Genomic DNA, 24663 nt, shown 5'->3' on the forward strand with positions numbered 1-24663 from the left:
ACGTGACATGAAATTTTAACATTTTTAATGAATATATCTGCAGTAAAATTTTAAAATTTTTGTAAGCCAGATCGAATGATAATTTTTGTTCATCATACGTTGCCATATTTTTTTAAATGGTTCTACTTAAAAGTATTCTCAGTTTTTAAATTCTCACCGATTCCGTAGCATATGTTTGTTAATAATATCCCTTCCACGTTCGTATATGTGACAGGTAAAAAAAAGTATTACGAGATTTCACTCAAAATAAATCTTTCGATAGGTTACATCGGCATTCGATCGATTAGTGATTCTTTCCATTGTCTTTAAGGTTTAATCAGCCTTCATCAGGTTTCTATATCAACCTCGTCTAAGGTTATCTGCTAGGACTACCGACCATTAGTCTTACCTTGTTATTACAATTCCTTGTCCTACAGGGACATCCCCGTCCTATTTAAATTCACATCCTACCAATTTCGTTGCGCTTCTGATATTTTTTAATGCCAGCTGCCATTTAACTTGGTTAATTATCCCCTCTCCCTCGGTTTCCTATGCCGAAGACATGACGGAAATATCCAGTTTTGTAAGTGGAAAGTTGGTCGTATTTTCCTTCCGAGACCTCCTTGAGGCAAACTTAACCTTTGGAGTGAAGTGGGCTCAAAAGATGGTTGGTCTTCCATTTCTTGCTCCGCTAATGAAAGCAAGCTGTTGAAGTACGGGATCAAAAATAACACAGTTCCACTTCCTTCTGTTGCTAATAGGTATCTCTGAGAAAAAGCAGTGGCGGGCAGTGTTCTCTTGATTAGTTTTAAGCATTTTTAAGGGGTAAAATTTTCAATTCATTCGTCCAATATTATTGAGCGAGTCTCTGAAGTGTAGAAATAATATTACAATTTGAAAAAAGAAAGTCTGGCTCTTATTGATCTTTCTTCTCAGAAAGTTAGCTTTCCCGAAAGAATTATCAATGAGATGTTAGAAAATGTGTAAATTATGTTTGAATCTTGGCTTCAAAAGTGAAATTTTCAGAATGATACTGCTTTATGCAAGAATCAATTTAAGTAAGTGCAAATTGCATTCTTTAGTCTATTCATTGGTGAAATCTGCAACTCTCTAGATTATATTTAAGTTATTTTAATGAATAAAAAAGAAACTTCAAAAGTCTTCAAAACTACATGAGGATTACATAGAGGAGGTTCTAGTACGACCCCTAGAAGCGTGATTTATGTTCCACATTGGGAGATATTTCATCTATTGATGATGTTTTTTGTGCATGCTCTGCCTACTTATAGGGTTTGTTGACCGACATTTCGTGGCCGGAGCTGGTCACTTTTTCTGACGGAATAAGGATAGTTTTTGTGTAGGGTATTCAGAGTGAATCATGGGGGGGGAAAGAGGTTGAAAAGAGAGGGGATAGAGGAGTTGAAATTTTACTTTTAAGTAACTTCAAAGCAGAATCGCACCTAGTCTGTTTTAATCCGTTTTCCAACATATCCACAGTGCAATGACGAATCTCTTTAGTGACCCAATTTTTGCAGCAGATTACTTACAATTGCGAGGATAAGTTATAATTTTGATAAATTTACCATCGAAAACAACACGTAATTTCTGTTATCAGCGCTAATTTATCATCCCTCATCCTGTAATAAAATATCTATTAGCTCATTTCCCCGTGATAATCGAATCACTCTCCTATAAGAGTCGCAAATAGCGACTTTTGTAAACCCGTTTCTATCGGGTTATAACACGTCTGGTGGCCGAATAAAGAATCCTTCATTGCAATATCATGGAAATATTTTTAAACGGATTTTTATTCGTATTGGACACCATATGGCCAAGAAATCAGTCACAGAGCCATTATTCACTATCCCGCGCCTTCCTTTTAGTGCTTTAATCAACCCACGAGACAATATTTCCCTTAAATCGTTTCACGATGAACTATTTACGAGCAGTATCTCTTTTTTGTCCTGATAGACCGTCGACGTAACTTTAAGCCCAAAGTTCATTTTTCGTGTAGTGCACATGTTTCTTTTGGTTATTATTTTGAATATTTTCTTTAGACGGGAAGAAATAAAATTTAAACCTCTCAGCCAATATTATTGAACGTGTTTTCATGTTGAACAAAGAACATCAGATAGATGAAGCTGGCTTGCGGCCCTATTTTCCCGGTTAGTTTGCTTTCCTCAGAGTTGATCAACTATTGTGTTGCAGGAGATGCTCTCACTAAGATGGACCGTGAGGTGCTGTCAAAAGTCATCCCACGAGGCCGGCGCAACAGCCTTTGTACATTTCCATAATTTACTACCGCGTATACATGAAAGTAAATTGACAAGATTGGCTTGTTCTACTTCATTTTACCGCGTCTAATACCCGAAGCATGGTTTTTGAACCAGATATCTCTCATAAACCTCCCCCATAACAAAAATAGTCCGCTTTCGAAGGAAGCCGAGTATTTAAAGTTTTTCAGAAAGTTAAGCAGTACGCTTGGAAGATACTCAAACATTTTTTGAGTTACCCTTTTTTCACCGAAAGAAGTGAACCGAAACAATTAAGTTTAATGAAACTCTCATAAAATTGATTTAAAAAAGTAGACTGAAATTTGAAGTTCAATATTTTTTGCACCAAGGATGAAATTCACCTTGGAAAATTCATTTTTCTAGCCAACAAACGGGCTCGAATCCTAGCTAAGCCAAATTATTTTTTTCGATGCTAGTTTCATCCTTACTGTTAATTTTCACCCGTGTGCGTGACTGCATAGAATTTTTTTTTGTTTTATGCTGTGCATTCAAAATCTTCTATTTAAATACACACGTCAATGTAAATATAGTTTAATGTCTGAATATATATTCCATTCTTTTGCAGTCCATTCTAATTTTAATATAAACGAGTCGATTGGCGCTTGAATTCTTCAAGCGGGTTAAAAAGGCGGAGGGAACATATTTGTGTCACGTGTAGTCGAGTCATGTGTCCATAAGTCGTTACATTTTTGAAAATTTCTACGGTGTAACTTAAAAAGGGGAAGAAGCACTAATTTGAATCGTCAGAAACATATTACTCTTAAATGGATTCCATTTGACAGAAACTTCATTTTTTTGTTGGTCAAGAATAGTATTGACACTTAATTGGACTACAGTTTTAAAAAAATCAAGAAAGAAACGATATTGTGGTTATTTTTCAACGTTTAAAATCCATTTGCGTTATGAAAAGCGGCTCTCGAAAGTGGTGTGCAGATTGGATAAATATATAAAGATATACCACCTACAAAATGTACGTCCTTAAAGCAGTACGACAAATAGTAATTTGTATCAATTTCCCAAATTTCATTCATATTTCAGAAATAGTTTTCAAGATATTGCATTTAGCAAAGTAGCCTTAAAATGAAAACGATATAAACGATAGTAAAAACAACGATATATTCCTTTCCAGTCCAATAATTAAACCGCGGCACAAAACGTATTACCTGTTCCTTAAAAATCATGTCTGACTCTCATTCTCTAAATAAGGATAAAATACGAAACGAATGAAAAAATAGGCGGAACGTTGTGGCCACGCCTGATGCGCTCTGTTCATTATTGTCCATTCCCTCTCTCTTCCCTTGTCTTCACCCGTCAAAATGAAACCCGCAACATGAATTATTGAGTGAATGAGGTGAAGGGTGAAGACTTGAACGACAAAATGGGGGAAAGGAATGATGGGAACAGAGGGAAAGTGGGAATCTGACAAGCGAAAGGGTAACATAGCGTTTCAGCGAGGAGATTCTGGAATCACTCAACGAAATACATCGACAAAAGACCTCAGTCTGACCCATAGAGCCTTTGTTTGTGCTGCAACTTGGCTCGCTTTTAAATCAGGTATCAAAAATGTCCGCAGAGCAACAGTAATGAGTTCATAGCGATCTATATTTTTTAATCGCGAGGAATAGCATTAAAAAGTTACGAGTTTAAAATATTAAAACATCAGTAAGGTAACTTTTGGTTTATTTATATGTACTAGGGATGAGTCAATTCCACTCATTCTCGATTCCAACTCCAATTCCGACTCTTTTAAATCGATCGCCAATTCTCGATTCCGATTCCATCGATTCTTATTCCTACTAATTGGAGGGTTATTGATTTGTCAGTTGCATTGCTGTCATTAAAATTTAAGAATTGAACGGAATGCAAAAAAAAGAGAATTAAGTGGCCCAAAAAGTATATTTATTAAAAATAGCGAAATAGTATTATGGTAATATATCAGATATTTCGGAATCTTTTACATCTGAAACAACGGCAAAAGGCCTCAGTTTTTCTTTATCTCTTGGCTCACTATTCAATTGGTTTTCAAAAATTTCCGAGGAGCAGCAATGAATGCATAGCGATCTATTTACTTTATATCGCGAAGAGCAGCATTGAAAAGTAACGAATTTGAAATATAATAACATAAGGGATGTAAATTTTGGCTCATTTATGCAGGCCTGATATTATACAGATTCCCCGCGAAATACGGATGGCTCCACCGTCAGCAGCTTCGCAAATGGCGACTTTTTTCCACCTTTTTTTAATTTGCATTGGTTGACAACACAGCCGATTGGATAATCCTCTATTTCAATACTTTTATTGCGTTTTGAACTTTTTCGGGTATTCCTTTGTAATGGTGAAGACTCGTCTTGGAATGTGGATCACGTAGCCGGTTCATGGGAGTAAAAAAAAGATCTTATCCATAATTTACTGCGGATAATAGCAGGTAGCCCATGAATTTGTTGAAGTCGTAAGACTATTCTCGAATTTGGCCTTGAATACTCCAAACATAATGTCATCGGTTCTGGAATTTCGCCGGCGAAGGCCGGATATCATAAAATAGACTTCTCCAGTCCTAAAATTGTGTCGTTCACTGAGACTTGGAATTGTTATTTATTTATCATTCACGTTTGTTTACAATCCTTACACTCAAAAAAATTAAATCAATTAATATAAAACGAAGTACTTGGCTCCCCCCTAAGCTGAAATCAGTTTCGCATTAACCGGTTGTTCTGGAAACAGTCAACAACACTTAATCACTCATCTATGAAAGGATGTCGGTAGATGGAAGGAAAAGATAACTTACGACGAAATAAAATATTCCCCATACAACCACTCTCTGTTAAATTTTCTGTAGTAAAACTGAGAGATTGACGCCTCGTTTTTATGAGTTTGTGAGGCCATTAAAGTTCGGGTTTATTAACTCGTTCCGGAAAAGACGTTTTGGAGTCCTAAATTGGGAGTGTGAGGATACTGAAGAAAATATTTCGGATCGTTGGCACATCGGGCCAATACTATATAAATCAGATTTAAGAAATAAATAATGAAAATTATAGTAATTAATATAGTCTTGAAGTGTAGGTTAGTCAAATGAAATGCAAAATGTTTGCCAATACTATATTATATCGTCATCAAGTCCATGAGTAATAGCGTACTACAATCGATAAACAGAGCACTAGTAAGATATGTCAAAATTCTTTTCCTTTCTTTTTCATTCATGTACAATAGCATTTTTCTATTTTATTGGTCTAAAAATATCATTGTAAGAATTGTTCATCGCTTCATGTATTAATTTATCGTAACCATTATTCATAGCTCTTATTAAGATATTACATGTAATATCGAAACGTCGTCAAACACTTTGCATTTCATTTCAATGGCCTCTACTGCAAGAATATATTAATTACTATATAAATTGAGGCCATGCTGAAGAAATCGACTTAATGAAATTAATGACGAAATGGCTCGTTTTTGAACGTTTAACTCTCCTTGGCGATTGCAATTCTGACAATTTCCTGTCCCCAAAATATTTCATGCGTGTCAAAAAACTCGTCTCGAATAATCCATCGGGTAGTTTTTCATGACTGTCATTACGATCCTTACGACCCTTGTCATCACCGCAGATGAGTGTTTAAGGATAGAACACATGACGCCCAACTCGAGGATCAAATCATTGGCCATGGTTAATCTGACTCGGAGGATAACACAAGAATATTTCCTCCCGCTAGCTTTTATGCAATCCCGGGAGAGGCTACGATCTTACTTCTTAACTTAAGCGTGTTACCAACGAAAAGAACAAGTTAAAGCAGCATCAATCCAGAATCCAGTAACACCGTATTTGGCAAAAAGAGGAACAGGAAATGACTGAATAAGGGAGAAGGGGATTTGTTGAGGAAGGAAGGTCTCGTTAAAGGGACTGTTTGAAGGGGTGCGTTCTTTTGGTGAAATTGGAAGTGTCCACACAGCGCGGGAATTCAGTAATGAGAAGGCAAAAGGTGCGTGGAATGGTTGAAGAGGGAAAAGAAGTTGAAGTAGAAATGGAATGGAAAAGAGACAAAAATGGCCATGAAGGCTAGGAAACCCCTCGAAACGGAATAAATAAATGTCAACTTTCGCAAATTCTCTGCAACGCTGTAATAGATATATTCAGAATATCGCCTCGCTATTGGATATATAAATAACGATTATTAATTAAACAGCTCAAAAAATGGAAAAATTTGATTGAAAAACACCGTCAATACTCGAAAATAAACGAGTCGAGGGTTTTCAACGCCCGGCGCACATGAGTGAGCCTCGTTTCGTGGTGAATGCTATTTTTATCTTTAATCGCTCTCAGGAAGAATTAATCTTTAAACATCTCCGTTCTCGAATATACTTTCATGATTTTCTGTCCATCTTCGAATCGACTGTATTATTTCGAGTGCCTTAAAATATTTTTTTGACTTTGTCTACAAATATTTCAATCTGTAACTTATCCAAAATTTTAATTCCAATGTTTAAATGGTGTTCAGACAACGGTTCCCATCGTTACTTTTATGGTAGTTCCGTAACACTAATTTAATTATCGTAACATCCTTTTACGGGAATTGTTAATCCTTTCTGCACGCGACACATCTTATTGATTAAATCCATCGCTTGAGGATACCATATGCTGGCTGCGTACACCAAATGAGGCCTCGCGAAGGAAATTCGTCCCGTTTCTCTGACTTTGTCATCGCACTTCCCGAGAATTCTTTTCCGAAAACCTTGAACTGGTAGAAATTGTAAGCGATTGTGGGCAAGAGACTAAGAATTACCGAGATTCATATTGTAAATATAAAGTAATTTATTAATAAATTTGTACCCTATTTGTTCCGAATAAATGTATTTCTACTTCCAATTCCAATTGAAATACTTTTATACGGACAGTTATATCCAAAAAGAGAACTGCTTATGACAGTATGCGTTCTATTCCCATGTTTGCGTGGTGGATGGAATCAACGTCAAGACCTCAAATGAAGTTTAATGTCTGGGAGTTACGGTAACGTCAAACCGATCTTAGGAAAAACACGTAATAAATATTTGTAGCCGAGCACTTAAGAACCTAGGATTCATGGGAAGTGTTGCGGGAAGGTTTAGGTAATGGGCGAAATAGTGGAAAAACAGATTGAAATTCCTTGAAAATAGGTTGCAACTGCAATCTTCAGGCCGAACCTTGAATACTCGGCTGTCGAACTAATAAAAATATAATCGAAAGTGAAGCTAATCGTCATCAACTGCAGCGAGCGAACAGCGAGCATTACACATCCTATATTAAGATTAGGAGGGGAATGGTTTGAATAATGGAAAACGGGCATCTTCGAGAGTGACACGAACATCACCATGGAATTGAACTTTATTTAGAAGTCCCACAGAAACGATAAAATAATGCAGAGGGACATAGAGGTTTTCAAACCGATTAATTTATAAATTACTTATTTCCCTAAAAAAAACGACATTTATAAACGCTTTGTGGCAGTCAAATCTCTTTATCAAAGCTTACCCTAATACTTTTTGTACATACACTACCGGCAGACAAAAACTACTCGCCTATCAGGACGTAGTGCATAGATGTGTCAGAAAGTTTTCATTTGCATTTCATTAGTTTTCATTCATTTTCATTAAATATAACCGTTTATATAACTCTATAACAACTTTAACCGTGGTGAACTAAGGGAACTCCTTCCTCCACCTCCAACAGCATTTTGCCATTTTTTCTTATGACTCCTTTAAAACTCACGCCATCGCCTTGAGACATTCAGGGTTTTGATCATATTCTTGCAAAATTTGTTTGTTTCTCAAATATTAGTTTTTGTGAAAATAATTACAAGGTGGAAGCTTAAATTATTAGATTTGAGATACAGGCAAATGATGATCTGGGTTTACTACATGCACCTTCAAAATTTCCCGTCTTCCCCTCCCTAATCCCCAACCATCTTCCGCATCTTCGCATTTTCTTCCACTAATGATGCCAGCAGACACTCGTCACGTTGGCTCGGGACGTCATTCTTCAAATTTCCTCCCTCCTAAACTTTGCCGAAAAGCAATCGTTCATTCTCACCCAATTAGCACCCAAGCCAAAGTTTTTCAAAACATCTGTTCACCTTCTTTTTGACCAGGCTGATGGCGCATAATCATTCACTAATTACCTAAAACTGGATCCGTCAGAACAAAGTAACTGCTTAATCAAATCACTCGCCTTATAATATTTCCTATATCTATCAGGTCTCATGCTTACTCTGTTTAACATTATTTAAAAATTGCTTACTTGTGAAGAAAAATGAATTTTAACATGAGAAAATTGGCTCAATTTGGCTACTGAAGTTATTTTAAAAAATCTATTTTAATGAATAACTTATATATTACGAAAATAATACATAACATAAATAATAAAAGAGAGGAAAATTCCTGATTCGAATGAAAAAATATGATAACATATGTTTGCGATTTCAAATATTTTCGAGTTTTTTTCAATTTTAAAAGTTTTTTCATCAAAGTTTCCTTTTTCACATATGTATCATATTACGCCTACAGCGCATACAGATCTGTAAAGCATTGAAATAGTTGGTCCGCTGACTGGTTTGATGTCAGTTATTGGACTTAGTGTGACACCTTTATTTCGTGCCTTCGACGCGTTCATATGTATTTTAACTCCATAAAGTAGTGACAGAGACAGTCGGAAAAACTGTAATATATATATATAAAAATTTAGTGTTTCGTCATTTTTTCCAAGGATTTCAGATGATTTTAGAGGGGGTTGATGCTATGACTTTTTGTCGTATTTCTTCTCGTTCACCATACAAATTGAACGAGTGTGAACGAGTGAGTGGGTCTATCAGTGAGTAGTTGGAAATGGGTTTTATAATAATTATATGGGTTATGCGTGCGATTAAGATAATAGCGTTAATTTTAAGTGAGTTATCCGTCACCAAAAATTCATTTGAAAGCTACAAATTCATTCATTCATTCAAAGTGGTGGTTGAACATGAGATTTCAGTCCACTGAACGACTTCTGTGGCTGGAATCGCTGAAATGTGTCCCTCAATGCCCATGTATTTTAAATATTTCAGGAAATCATTTCCATGCCAATTGGACGTAGGTCACAGCCCACTCCATTCTGGCAACACGCAATAAATATTCACTCTTCCAAATTGGTTGAATATCATTTCTATTTCAGTCAGCTTGAAAGCATTGATGATGAACATCCGGGTGAAAAGTTGACCGCCAAATTTTCGCATCTCGCAAAATGTAAATGGACACATTTGAATCTGAGACACTAAGGAAATATTTATCTTAACCTATAGAAGAGGAAGAAGTTTCACCACTGATTTCCTCGAAAGGAATGCGATTTTGAAGGGGAGAAACATCTCGTTTGGAAATTGCATTAATAGGCTTCGAGGTCTCTAGTGCAGCGTAGGCGGCGCTGATGATGAATGTAGCGTAGACGATTGAAAACAGATGGAGGAATATGTTTAAGAAGGGTAGGGGTGGGAATTCTGTGGGATCACAATCCTTCGTTAGTTTTGTTTCGTTTCCAGGGATGTTGCTGATGCCCAGCCTCCTGATTTTCCAAGTAGTTTAATCAAGAGTCAAATTATTGAAACTTCCATGGCCCAGAAATGAATTGTAAACGCTTTTGAAGTTTCCTGCGACTTGATGATAAATATTCGACGTTTCTCCCTGCCTTTTATTCTTGAAATTTCTGCAGAGCTGATGGATTTCCAAACTTATTTAGCAGTGTGTCTCTTTGTGTGATATTTCTACGCCAAATTGCTCACGCATTGTAGCATTTTCATCTAATCAACAAAATTTAAATTTTTCTATATAAATACATTTTTCTTATTGGTTATAGTCTCTAAGCAATTTACGAAGTTAAATTTTCGCATGCAATATGGCATTTTTAGGTATTCCTTTAACTTCCGCTAGTACAACGTTTTTATAAGCTAAATAAATCTGAAATGCTACGCAACAATTTATATATTTATGGTGGATCAAAGTGGAAAGGGAAAAGTAGTCGTTCTGGATTGTACTAGACTGTTCTTTTATTTATCTTTCATTACTTTGATTTCAGGCGACAACGTTTCGGAGTCGACGAGCGGGGCCCCAAAAGGCCCTACGGACGCCTGGGGACCCTCTGGGACCCAGTGTGGGCCGTCGGAGGTGAGCTGCGATATAGTGGAGGGCCACATTTGCCGGTGCACGCGCCTCCCGGCTTGCGGAAGGCCCCAAAGGAGGAGGCGGAGGGGCCGAAGGAAGAAGGCCGTGGGGCCCTTCTCCTCGCTTGATCGCTGTAAGGAGGCACTGGCGCAGATGGTGTCAACGATGGACGACCAAGGACGTGAAGAGGAAGAAGAAGGAGATGACGACGACCAGGACTAGCCATTCCACGGCTTTCGGTGAGTTATCTAATAGCAACTCAATGCAAGATGGCGATATTTGGTGGAACTTGGTGGCAGGAAACATAACAAAAGATACACTGAGTTGTATGTTCCATAAAAGTTAAATTGACCGACCCAGGTTTCGACAAATACACTATTTCATTTTCAAAATATTCTCATCTTTGAAATGACATAGTATACATGTCGCAACCGGGGTCGGTCAATTAAATTTTTGTGGAACATACAACTCAGTGTTTCATTCATTATTATTTCCGAGTTATCTAACGCCAATACATTCGCTCGATACTTGGACTTACACGATTCTCCGAGAATATTTGTGAGTATTGGATATCCATGAAGAATCTTATAATGATCAAAACTATCCCTGTCTTAATCACGCGTGTGGTTTCAATTTAAATCATCATCAACATTTCTCCACGTGTAATACAATTGAAAGGTCGACTTCAATTTTATCAGGCTAGTTAAACATTCGTAGTGATGAACGTGAAGTTAATTCAGAGATTGCGTCGAGGGCATAAAATAAATCAAAACACTGATGACGATTTCACTAAATATGAAAGTTGACAAAAATCAATTTTATTTTTTTGAAAATACCAACCCATCTCTGAAAAGTAGGTTGATACCTACTTTTCAGAGATGGATTTAGTAGGATGGATAAAGTAGGTTGATACAGGAGATTTCCTGTATTTATTTGATGTAAGCAATTGACAGTCGTAATTCAAACAGTTACACGAGAAAATCTGCTTGTTTGGCGTTTCCATGATACTACTGGGAGCTGAATTGAAACGAGAACTGCACCAATAAAGATATCAAGCATAACAGCTATGATGTGATACAGAATTTCCAACATGCGAGATTTTAATCTCACAATACTTGTCCTTGCACTACTCTGAGGATACTTATGAACGGAAAATTTCCTGAACCAATTGTGTAATGGTCAAAATCGTCCTTGCCTGTCCCATGCCCAGTTTGAGATCTTTTGCGGTATACCCACGACTTCACCCAAGTCAATAATTAGAGGTATCCGTCAACCACATTGACATATATGTCAGTTGGGTTGCATAGAACGCGGGGAAACTTTTGTGCCTTGTGGCTAAAGTGCTGGGTTCCCGGGTACGTACCGCGAGACAAGCTTTAACTCAAGGGACTACGTATAGGACTTCCTGATCTGTTTCTTGAACGCTTGAATTATGCTGCCACCTCGCTGGATATTTAATGAGTTCTCAAAAATATCCGCGGCGCGGCGATGAGGGAATAGTGATCCCTTTATTCTCAATATATTAATAATGGAGATGAATAGCATTTAAAAATAATGAATTCTAAATATTACATCATAAATAATATAAATTTGGGTTCACAGTTGTAATTTCTCTTTCTCGTGAAAGGGTCTATCAGGTTATGATGGTGAAAAGTTCCCCCCGATATTTTTAAAAATAAAAAATACACACTTAAAGAGCATCAAAAATGATCGTTTTCCCCAAAATTTCAGGCGTCAACAATTGAAATTTACCCCAAAAAAATTGAAACACAATTTTCCTTTTTTAACCACATATTCAGTTTTTATTGTTGTAAAATCGTTTTCTTGATTTAAACATTTTAATGTTGTTACGTTCTACCATCCTGATTTTTTTCAAAATTGTTTGACCGAAAATAAAGATTTTACGTAACTTTGAAATTTTCAAAATTTAATTAAAATATTTAGGAAAAAATAGGTACGTCGAAAAAAATATATGCTGTTGCCCCTACATCAATGCAAAAGCTTAATTTTTTCAAGACGTTTAAAATTGGTGAAACATGTTCAAAAACACGAATAACAGCTTTGCGCCATTTGCATCAATGTATTCCACGAGGATATTTGATTTGATTGCTGAGAGCAACGAATGTTGATCAACCACTAATATTATTGATTGAGAATAAATATTTACAAAAACAATGCCTATCGCACTAACAATAATCGCAATTAATGTTTATAACCATATTGTTAATTTCTTACAGCTTTGAGAAAACAACGTCTGACGAAAATTATTTTTTTCACATCTGCTCCAACTAATTACCCATGGGTGGGTGACTGCTCATGTGGTGGCAGGATGAAGAAACTTCTATTGCATTATTCCCAATTTCAGAGTTCTCTCTAACGAATCTCCTCAAAGAGCAGGGTAGATTAGGGGAAGGAACTGAAAAAAGAGAAGTTTTAGTAATATCTATTATTCTATTAAATATAATGTCATAAAATAAAAAGGTGAATGGAATTTTTCAAAGCTTGTTAATAGATACTTTTTTTAAATCAGAAAGCTTCCGGGAATATCAAAAGAAGTTTCATAGTTTCATTTTTTTATTTAGAAATAATACTATCCATCCACGACGAGCAGATTGCATTTAAGGATACCATCTCTACATGGCAGGTATCTGTGAGTGAGCACGCGAAGTCTATTGAGCTTATTAACGATAACCTCTCAAAATTAAGTAATAAGCTGGATGAGCTCTTGAGTGAAAATAAAGTTCTCACTAGCAAACTGTCCGATTGTGAAGTTCGCTTAAACCAAATTGAGCAGGAGCAATTGCGGAATGTGGTAGAGATAAGAGGTATTCCTACGTCTGACGTTGAAGTTGTTGATTCCCTCGTTATTGCAACGGGATTATCTTTGGGGTTAAAAGTTGACATCAATGATATTGACTATGCATTCCGCGTTGGTAGTCGCTCAGTGGATCACTCAAGCCGTGCAATTTTAGTACGCTTCATGAGGTCCCGTGTTGCAGAGGAATTTGTCCAGCTACGTAAAAGGAAAAGAAATTTATACTTGAAGGACTTAGATGTGCCCCATTTGAAGCCCTATTCACTAAATCCCCTCATCTATGTAAATGAATCATTGACTCCACTTAACAGAAAACTACACAGCATAGCCCGCAGCCTAAGAAAGGAGGGTAAAATCAAGTTTGTCTGGATAAGAAATGGAAAAGTGTATGTAAGAAAAAGTGAAGGTGCCGATCGAGTCCAGGTGAACACCGAAGAAGACCTACAGAGGGTCAAATAGGATACATGTGCACGTTTAAACTCTGAAATCAACACATTACCTTTAAGCACCAAAGCTACTGTTGTACGCGAGCCACAAAAACTTAGTGTATGTCATGTTAATGCTCAATCTTTATTTGCGCACATTGATGAATTTAGACATTATTTTTATGCAAAAAGTTATCATTTAATTGGAATATCCGAAACCTGGCTGAAAGAACACATAAACAATAATATGGTGAACCTCCAAAATTATCAGTTAATTCGGAATGATCGACTCGATAGAGTTGGTGGTGGTGTGGCTGCGTATATCCATGATCGCTTTAATTGTAAAGTCCTTGAAAAGTCCGATGGTACTCCTCGAAAACCTGAATTTATGTTTATTGATGTCTCTAATGCTAATGGCAAGTTATTGTTTGTAGTCATGTATAGACCACCAAATAGTTGCTATGTATGTGATGATTTTGAAACCTTAATATGTAAGTACATACCTATGTATAAAAATGTCATTATTTGTGGGGATTTCAACATTGATGTGCTTAAAGATACACGTAAGAGTGCTTATCTTAAGAATTTATTGTTTAGTTATAATCTTCATCTGCCTTCTTTTCAAGCCACACATATTCTGGAATCAAGTCAGACTTTGCTTGACCTAATCATTGTTGAAGATGCCAGAAAAGTGGATGACTTTGGTCAAGAATCTGTGAACTTTCTATCAGAGCATGACTTAGTGTATGTGAACTATATTTTCAACCCGACACCATATAAACCTCCTGAAATCTGTTTCCGGGATTTGGCTAAACTTGATTACGTTATGTTTGAAATAGACTGGAACGGTCTATCATGGGAGGATTTCTTTTTAACGCGTGATGTCAATGAAAAAGTGGCAATATTCAATTCCCACCTTACTTGTCTTTTAGATAGACACGCCCCCATTAAAAAAATAAAATTAAGACGTAACCCATGTCCCTGGCTCTCTCAAGAAATACAAAACGCCATGAGTCACAGAGATTCTTTACGTAGGCACTTTCGAAGAACTCGGTCTGCTCAAAAATACAATGAATATAAAGTCTCCCGAAATAAAGTGAAGCAAATGCAGCATAATGCAAAAGTTAACTACTTCTTTTCTTGCTTATCAGATAAAAATGATGCTCGTTCTCTGTGGCAAGAAATTAAAAGATTGGGTCTGGGAAATTCCAGAAATGAACCCACCAATATTAATTTCCCCCTCAATGAGCTTAATACATATTTTCTAAATGGTTCCACATCGTCTGATTGTATAGACGAGGAAGAGCGTCTCGATGTCAATACTTGCATTGAGCGTGAATTTAGCGATGAAAATCTTTATTTCCCTCATTTTACCCCCGATCTACTATTAAAATACATTTCAATGGTAAATTCAAACTCTTCGGGGGTAGATGAAATCAGTATTAAGGTAATTAAAAAGATTCTTCATCTAGCTCTTCCAATTTTGCTTTCAATTTATAATTGCTCGTTAGATTACTCTAACTTCCCCTCCTTGTGGAAATCTGCTCTTATTCAACCAATTAAAAAGAAGCCAAATCCTGTAGAAATGTCTGACTACCGCCCTATTGCAATACTGTGTGCCTTATCAAAACCTCTTGAAAGATTCGTGTTTAATTGTGTTACTGAACATCTGTCTAAAAATAATTTTTTAAATAATTTTCAATCTGGGTTTCGCAAAGGTTATAGTACTCAAACAGCATTGATTAAAATAACAGATGACATTAGACTTTCAATGGATAAGCAGAAAATAACAATATTGGTACTCTTCGACTTTAGTAAAGCTTTTGATTGTGTTAACCATAGTATACTTTTAAAAAGATTATCTAATTTGAAAATATCTACTTCTGTTTTACAATGGTTCCGTTCTTACTTGAGTCAACGTTTCCAGGCGGTGAATGATCGGAAAAACAATGTACATTCTGAATTACTCCCTGTCGAACATGGGGTCCCCCAAGGGTCAATACTGGGGCCATTGCTCTTTGTCATTTACATTCAGGACCTCCCAAATAAGATACGTCATTGTAAGTACCATTTATACGCTGATGACTTGCAGATCTATATTGACTGCGATCGCAATGCGATCTCTAGCGCCATTGCTCAAGTTAACGAAGATATCTCAATTATATGTGAATGGGCGTCTAAAAATTGTCTGAAACTAAACTCACAGAAAACAAAGAGCATTATAATAGGCAGCGCCAAGGTCTTGTCTTCCATAAACATCGGCTCACTGCCTAAAATTCAAGTTAATGACGTAGAAATAGATTATTCTGAAAAGGTTAAAAATTTAGGCGTTATTCTAAATAAAACACTAACTTGGGACGAACACATAGCATGCATCTCTAATAAGGTAATTAAATCTTTGCACCAGTTAAAATGCTTCCGTAACCTAATGCCAATACCATTGAGACTCAAACTAGCGAATGCTTTGTTGATTCCTCATATTGATTACTGTTCTTTGGTGATGTCGAACATTAACAAATGTCAGATATCTAAATTACAGAAAATACAAAATTGTATCTTGCGTTATGTGTGTAACATTGGATATTATGAGCATGTCACTCCATATTATAAGGAATTAAAAATTTTAAAAATTGAAAAAAGAAGAAAATTTCAAATGGGTCTCTTTATGTATAAACTTTTAAAAACTGAAACTCCTTGTTACATTTTCCAGCCTTACATAGATAACTTAATGAAAAAAACAAGATTAACAAGAAATAAAAATAAATTAATTGTACCTATTCATAAAACAACCATGTACCAAAATTCATTTTATATTAATTCATGCCATGTATGGAATTCGATTCCCCAAGAATTAAAAAATATCTCAGGATTCAATAATTTCAAAAAGTCTTTGTTTTCTTTTTATTTTTATGATAACTGAATTTATATAAGCGTCTGCAACTTGCAATTTTTGGTTTGTATGTTTTTTGTATGGTTTTTGATTTTGTTTCATGTTATTGGAAATCTGTATAAAGGTGGTTGTTTGAGTTGGTTGGTTTAGTGTTTGATGATTTCTTCTTTTTTTTTATGTTAACCTTCTCAGTCTGAGTGTTTATTATTATGTATTTATTTAGGCTCCAAAGGAAAGGATTCCTAGAGCCAATAAAGTTTATTTATTTATTTATTTATTTACTATTTATGTTATTCTAATAGGACTATTTTGTTTCATTACCGAATACTAGGCCCCATTCGCAAAAACTTTACCAGACGCAATATCTCCATGACGTATAAATGAAAATTCCGCCAATCACAGATCAGAGTTTCGATACAGTCATAGTTTGACAGTTCATTAGACTGTCAATTGGATTAACTACTTTCCTTAGTACTGGACACTCACAAGATTACTTTCGGATTTTATTAATTAATGAACGTAACAAGTCGATTTAATCCGCCTTAAGATGATGGGAAAAATCAGGCGCTATTCTTAAGTTTTCAACTCTATAGTTACGCGAAGTTAAGTCGCCGTTAACGAGCCCTAAGGCCTCTCCCTCTCCATCCTTTTGTTTTGGCCCTTTGCCATGGCAATCGTTCTCATGATCGCCATGGAGACTCCATTAGACGCCACTCGCGCTGCTCGGCGGCCAGGGGGCGAAGTAAAAACGAACGGGAGATATGCTCACTGCTTTTTTGTGCACTGGGGCGACTGTCTTTTTTTCTCTCGTCTCTTAATCTACGGACGAAATGCCACCCCCTCTTTACCCTCCCACCAATTTAGAGTCAATAAAATAAAAAAGAGACTGCGTAGTAATTTTCCACACTACTTTGCTCACGACAAATGGTGGTGTCCATTAATTACGTGAGGTTAATTTGGAGATTTTTCGAAATCCTCTCCTTTCGAAATCCCTCTTCTCATCCACCGTTGGTGTGATTTTGCTTGAATTCTCACGTGACATTTTTCAAAATTTGCACTGTGCATACAATCTGTGCTACTTTAACTCATTTCTACCCAAGGTAGCCATATGGCTACATCCGACCATTCTGAGCATAAGAGGTTCCTGAAAAAAAATCCCGCAACTCTTTTTGCTTTCGAATCGTCAAAAAACATGTTTATGAAGCTTACAATAACTTAATCCACTTATTTGTTTATTTTTGAAGCTAGTCGCAATAAGCTGTGTGGCTGAATCAGACGGGTGCGATTCGGAAATTCGATATGGACGCCTACTGCCTTTAAATATAATTCAGGCATCATAAAAGTAAACAGGAAATGGCATTTTATAGATTATTTTAACCCTTTTATCCAAAAATATACTTGTCCTTATGATTAATCCTTTCCATCTATATCAAACGTAGGAATATAACAGTATTTCATTCTGACCTCGCTATCCTTCAGTGAAATTATTTGGCTACGGGTCATTCTGAAGAAACAAGTCGATGTTTCACCAATATATTTACCTGGATTACAAAAAACCACCGTAGGAACAACATACCTATATGTCTTCACAATCGGAAGTAGAAAGTTTTCTCGGCGGAAAGGGGTTAAGTGGGAATTATTTATAATTTAATTAAAACTAGTATTTAAAGCAAGTGTGAATGTAAAATTGAATTATATGGACAATATATTTCTTACAAACTTCTCGGAACTCTACACACAAATTTGCGTAATATTTTCTGAGACATACTCCAATGTGAGATGGGGTTAGAGTTGGTCTAACCCCTCCCTAAACCCCTAAACGCCTATGGTAATTAACGGACACTTCTTGGTCACAGCCTCACCTCATTTCGAAAAGTTGCATCAGAGTTTATAACTGTCTATTATTGTCTGAGTTGAGTATCCTCTTGAGTGAGGTCAGTCAATTAATTAATATTATAGGAGATTTTTTTTAGATTCATAAGAAAATTACATTCCCTTATGTAATGCTGTGTTATCTCTGGAGTGATGATTAAGAATTAAGAATACTTAACTTTTTTATACTGCCAATATTTCACTGAATTTATGCATCCTCTCTAGAAGTAATTTTTTTATGCAAAACTGATGGAATTGCTGCGAAAACAGTGTAGTTTGAAGTGATTTGTAAAGAATAACAGTAAATGTACGAATTTTTTAATTCGAGAATTTTCATTCTAAACTATTTAAAAGACAATTTTTGCATTAATTGAATGTATTTTTACATAAAATGCAGATAAAACTCTGATTTAAGTAAACAAATTCAGTGGAACATAAACATAGTCATTATTATTTAAGTTATTTATTTCTAAAGGAAAAAGTTATTATTTCCTGACTAGCACTCCAAATAGGACAAAACATAGTTTAAAAAGAAGTTGTTGAATGAATATAGGATAATATTTCCATGAACTCTCGGGCGTTGCTTTAAGTGCCCAAATCTTTTTTATAGCCTTATTTCACGGCCCATTGGTATTTAAAGCGTTATAAACTCTGTCACTGTATCCGAACACGAGTGACCTGAATATGCATCTTTCATGGCGTGTAATGCATCAAGTAATCGACAGAGTAAAGCATTTATAAGTTTTAGCAGCGTGTGCCGTCGTACTTTTCCCGTTTTCCTTTGCTAATTTACTCCCTGCGTAGTAAATATTTCAAAGGTTTTTAAGTAACCAGTTCAGTAAACGAAGGCTCACTCTCCGAGAGGCACTCGGTCGATGCCATATAAATCCATTGCGTCGAGAAGCACAGAGGCGGTTTTTCATTAATTTACCTCGGATGCACTCAGCCTAACTTCTGTTTAACATCAACCCGAGCTTGAAGCTTTCATTTGGTAATTTTCCTCTTTCTACTCAGAACTCGATAGTCCTTTAGTTAGTGCTTTGGGTTCTTACATATATATATATAGGAACTCAACGAGTTTCGCCGGCGGGCATGTATATTTATTTATAGCCATTCCTGCAGAGGAAGCTTCGAAAAAAAACGTCTGGAGAGTACATGCAGGTAAAAGTTCTACCGCGGAGTTTTTCAAAATATTGCTAAACTCTTCCATATAATGCAAAATCAAGCCGGTAAAATATAGGGCATACTCTCCGCATCAAAATTTACCCTCTTAAATGCCTAATGCGATATTTAATTGCGAAAATATCCTATTCATTCTCCGCTCGGTCGCGGATTTCAGGAAGCTGCGCTTTTGAGGGAAAATTACGAGGTCGCCTCTCCCCATAATAATGATAATAATATTTTAAAATCCCTCCCGTCGCAATGTAGGGCGGTTGCTGGCTATGGCTATGGATGTGAGACGGTTAGTTACGGCGGGGCCCTGCAGAGCGCGACACCGACGCCCTCCACATCGCATTCGCACTCGGAGGACATCCGCTCTTCGGGAAAAGTTGACAAACGACATGCGCGCTCGCTCTCTGAGCACCCAACGGTGGCGAGATTCCCTCTCGAGTTCCGCACCGCGGAATATATCCATTCATTCGTTCACATCTCTGCGCCATTTGCCGTTTCCAACCCGGAGAGCGAAAAGGGGTTTTCGAAGCAGTAATGACCACCCCATTTCCATTTTCGATCATGGGAGGGTACTGTACGGAGGAAGCCGCATTCCATTCCATAGATTTCTGATATTTGTTTCCACTTTGGGCCCATTTTAACCGAATTTCAAAAATGCCCACAGCGCGGTGACCAAGTTGGAGTGCTACCATTTTTCTTGATAGTTACTCTATGAAGTTTACAATCGAGCTAAATAACATTGAAAAGTTATGAACATGGAGTATAATATAATCGCAAATATACATTGCGTTGCAAAAATTCTAATTAAAGCTCCTTTGTGCCTGAAATTAAGAACGCTCTGTCCATCAACGACGCGATTGGAGACTTTTTCAAACTCATTTAATTACGAATTGGATGACGGTACGCCCAGAGATCGGCAGGAAAAATCTCTATTGTAATATTCGTGATATGAGGGAAAATTTATGTGGAGTATCGTGTAACGCTACATTCGCAGGGCGTTTGTCATATTTTTAGCAAAGTTAGTTGGAAGAGCGTCTCTTCAAACACAGTAGTTTCTCTATATGTATATATTATGTACATGTATACTCATGCTGTTATTAAGGCCGTTTTACTCGGAGCACGTAATGGCACAGTCTGACGTCTGTACGAAGGCGCAGTCAAATTCCGTCGTGTAAAGTGGTTAATTGCCAGAAAGCATGCGTAAACGCATGGGCGTGATATGGCAAAATAGCTACCGTTCTAATTTCGTCCGTGCTTTCGCGCAGTAGCACGCCATAATTGGAAATAAATGCAATTGCGTGTTCCATGTAAAACGGCCTTTAAATAGGTATTCACTCACTTCATATTAAAATGCGTTTACATTAGACGCCACTCGCGTCGCCGCATGGCAGAGTGATTCGAATTTCACGGAGAAATTATCTATAATTTGGGTTCTTAATAGAAATCTATATTTTTCGGTTAAGTAATGCATCAAGTTCATAACTTTTCAATGCAATTCCTCACGATGCTAAAGAATATATTTCAAAATTTGAGAATAAATGGATCGCTCTCATCTCTCTTCTGCGAAAATTTTTTAAATCCGACAGGGGTTCCGACTTACAAAAAATATTGGGGGGGCCCAAATCGGGGATCTTGCCCCGGGAAATTTTGTAAGTAGTGAGTTTTAAGTTTTTTAAGCATTTTAGAAGAGTCATATGATCAACGTTAGAACCCTGATAACTCGAATCTCGATATCTGGATACTTTGGGGGAAATCGACAAGCCTGACACATTTTTTCCTCACACCCATAACGAATTTTTGAGGGGGCCCGGGCCCCCTCAGGCCCCATGGAGTCGGCGCCATTGAAATCCGATTAATATGCGGACAAATTGCCTGGTTAAATCAACCTTCGATGACGTGGGGCCTTCTCTGCGTGGTCCTTTTGATCGTTGCATTCCGTAGGGTGTTCATCGTTATTTAAACAATTTACGTGGAAGATTGAGCGACTACCTTGGCTGGACAGCACCGTTTCATCAATTGTTGCTCGTTTATAAAATGTCTCAAAGTCAAAAGCAGCCAATTCAACAAACTGCAAGTCAGCATGCTACCAATATTAATCCAGAACCAGGCGAAGGACTCCGTTCGGTCCAGACGACTGGTGTTTTCCGTGCAGTGAATTTTGAGTTATACGTTAAACAGAACAAAGGAATCATGGCCCTAGGTCTCATGGCATTCGGTATTTCCGTTGGATATATATTCTACATGCGACCCAAACATGAAAGCTTAGCTTACGTCACCGTCACTGATTCAGAGGGAAATAGAGTAACCAGGCCTAAGGAATCAAGATGGGATGTGTGATTTCAATTCAACTGAGGCTATTTCTTCAACCTGTTTTCAGTTTTAGTGAACTTCATAATTTTCGAGACGATATCGAAATCATGTAATTCAATCCATCTGCGGTAGCTCCACTCACGAATATCACAATAGATAATTTTTCAGGTGGCCCTTACATGTATCTTTTACCGCTCATAAATGGGTTTACAAAAGTCACTACTTGCGTCGCTGGCGGCAGAGCAATTCGAATTTTAAGGATAAATAAGTTTTGTAGGAAATTTTAACCGTATCCCATCAGATGCTATACATGGAGCACGTTTATCAATGGAAGCGGGATTTGAAGTTTACCGAGAAGTCAAGACTAGAAATATTCAAAATATGGTGCTAATGAATAATTATGAAGATAAAATGGATCGACCGAGTAATTAACGAGGAAGTGCTGAGAAGAGTGGGAAAAAAGAGAAGTATTCTGAAAGCCCAAAAGAGAGGACGGAAAAAATTAATTAGCCATATTATGAGTTATAGTGGCCTGATGAAAACAATCGTAGAAAAAGAGGTGGAAGGAAAGAAGGGTAAGGGAGGGCTCTGAATTAGTTTCATAGGACAAGTTATAAAGGAATGTAAATGAGAAGAGATATGTCGCTATGAAAAGGTAGGTGGATAGGAGAGTGGAATGGAGGTATGAGTCAAATCAATCTTAGGAATGTTGATGTATGATGATGATGATGAAAGGTATAGTATAAGGAATCCATTACTTTCCAAGACTATTTCTCGCGAGTATAAATACTCCACTGTAAACACCTGGAATAGATGTATCGCTTACAGGGATGCCGACTCACAAAAAGTAATGGGGGGGCCCAAACCGGGGATCTTGCCCCGGGAAATTTTATAAGTAGTGAGTTTTAAGTTTTTTAAGCATTTTAGAAGAGTATTATGATCAGCATTACAACCCTGATAACTCGAATCTCGATATCTGGATACTTCGGGGAAAATCTACACGCCTGGCACATTTTTCTTCACACCCAAAACGAAATTTTGAGGGGGCTCGGGCCCCCTCAGGCCCCATGGAGTCGGCGCCACTGATCGCTCAGCTATCATCGGGGTATTTGCTCGAACTCATTGGTTTCTGAGCGATCAAGTTGAGTGCTCAATTTCGTATAAATACCATGAATATTTCTATAAAGCATTCACCAGAATGCATTAAGATGTATGGTAACTCAACACCCATTTAAATGGGTTTATAAAAGTCACTACTTGCGACGCTGGCATCAGAGCGATCTAAATTTCAAGATGATATAAGCTGCATAGAATGTTAATCGAAGTTAATATTCATAATCATATCATCCATAGAAATCACGGCTTTTCAGCGCTCTCCCAATCGAGCGCAAATACTTTTAATGTAAATATTGAGAATTAATGAACCATTCATAGATTTTAGCCTCGTTGCGGTCATTTAAAAAAAATATTCGATTTTGCAGTAAGTTGAACGATAAAAAATATTCTACGATATGTACTGGCGCATCCTATCTACAGCTCCCTTGTTGGCGTGTATGGAGTTTCAGGTGACTTCGGTGCATTTTGCACGGCGTTCGTCATTTTTAAATGAAGTTTGACGTAGGGCTTCTCGTCATGCTCGATATTTCCTCTGCTATACGAGAGAGATGAGTTGGGCGCCCTCAAACCTCCAAACTTGCCGCTGGCGGAGTCACCGTTGACTTCCGGGCTCGCAGAAAATGTCATCACGTGACCGCCAAAGCATCGCAGTCCGTGATTGGTGAAGCCAAACTAGTGACCGTTTCGTGCATCAAGCACTCTGCCCACGCTACATATAAATACAGGTAACGGCACCGTATATATTTTTAATGCTGGTTGTGATAGATTCCTTTAAATAAAGAGACCCATATTTTACCGTTTTCATATTTGTATCGTAACCTTGTGCTCAAAATAAGCGCAACCGAAAATGGGTGACCTTAATCCTTTCGTAGATAATTTGGCAACGTCACAAGCTGTTCTCTGAGTGCCGTCACATCTCAGCTACTCCTCCCTCAATCGAATCTGTCTCGTATGGTTCGATAATGGTTACTCTCTTGAGCGTAATTCTATCCCGCAGACAAATGTTATTCTGGATCGAGTAAGGAGGAAAAACTTTAATTATTACGTCACCAACGCATGGAAAGAGGACGTCATCTTCAGCTTTTTGCTGTTTCTAATTTATGCGAGAATGGCTGAATGAGGTTTTTTTGTCTTAACCTATCTTTTTCCTTCCAACTTCCGAGTTCTTTAATTGAATTGATTGCTGCATAGCAATCTCTGCATTTATGGCAAAATAGTCTAGTAGAAATTGAAGCTACTTAAGTATTAAGTTCTTATTATTTTTTTAATTGGACTTAGTTCCCTTAATTCTTACGGCAAAACAAATTCTTTAACCAATCTGTTCAGCAAAATACGTCTCTTATATTATCTTTCCTTTTGGACTCTTATCGGACTGCCTCCTCTACATAGTGAGATTCTATGATGATAAAAGATCAATCAAAAAATGCCTAGCACGTGGTCTCCTTGTCTCTGGCGACTCCCAGCCAGATTCAGCCCATATTCGTGTGAAACCTATGTAACCGTTTTACACTCGCAATTAATGCCAAAGAAATGTGACTTTTTAATAAATAATACTACCATTAATTTAAATTTCAGCTAACTTTCCTAATGATAGATAATTTTCCGATGAAATTTGGATTGATTTATCGTCTCCGA

At 37.1% G+C, this 24663-nt stretch overlaps 2 protein-coding genes across 2 annotated transcripts in view; both read left to right on the forward strand.

Moving 5' to 3' along the window:
• The window catches only part of LOC124166621 (cysteine-rich motor neuron 1 protein-like), a 471628-nt gene that overhangs the window by 430783 nt on the left and 16182 nt on the right, over positions 1 to 24663 (forward strand). The window contains exon 4 of the mRNA XM_046544229.1: positions 10342 to 10666. Coding sequence (XP_046400185.1) covers positions 10342 to 10649 — 308 coding nt within the window. The 3' untranslated portion in view covers positions 10650 to 10666. The remainder of the gene's footprint in view (positions 1 to 10341; positions 10667 to 24663) is intronic.
• On the forward strand, positions 21637 to 21939 carry LOC124166442 (small integral membrane protein 8). The gene has a single exon (XM_046543973.1). The coding sequence runs from the start codon at positions 21637 to 21639 to the stop codon at positions 21937 to 21939; it is 303 nt and encodes a 100-aa protein (XP_046399929.1).

Source organism: Ischnura elegans, chromosome 10 (genome assembly GCF_921293095.1).
Source record: "Ischnura elegans chromosome 10, ioIscEleg1.1, whole genome shotgun sequence".
Taxonomy (NCBI): domain Eukaryota; kingdom Metazoa; phylum Arthropoda; class Insecta; order Odonata; family Coenagrionidae; genus Ischnura; species Ischnura elegans.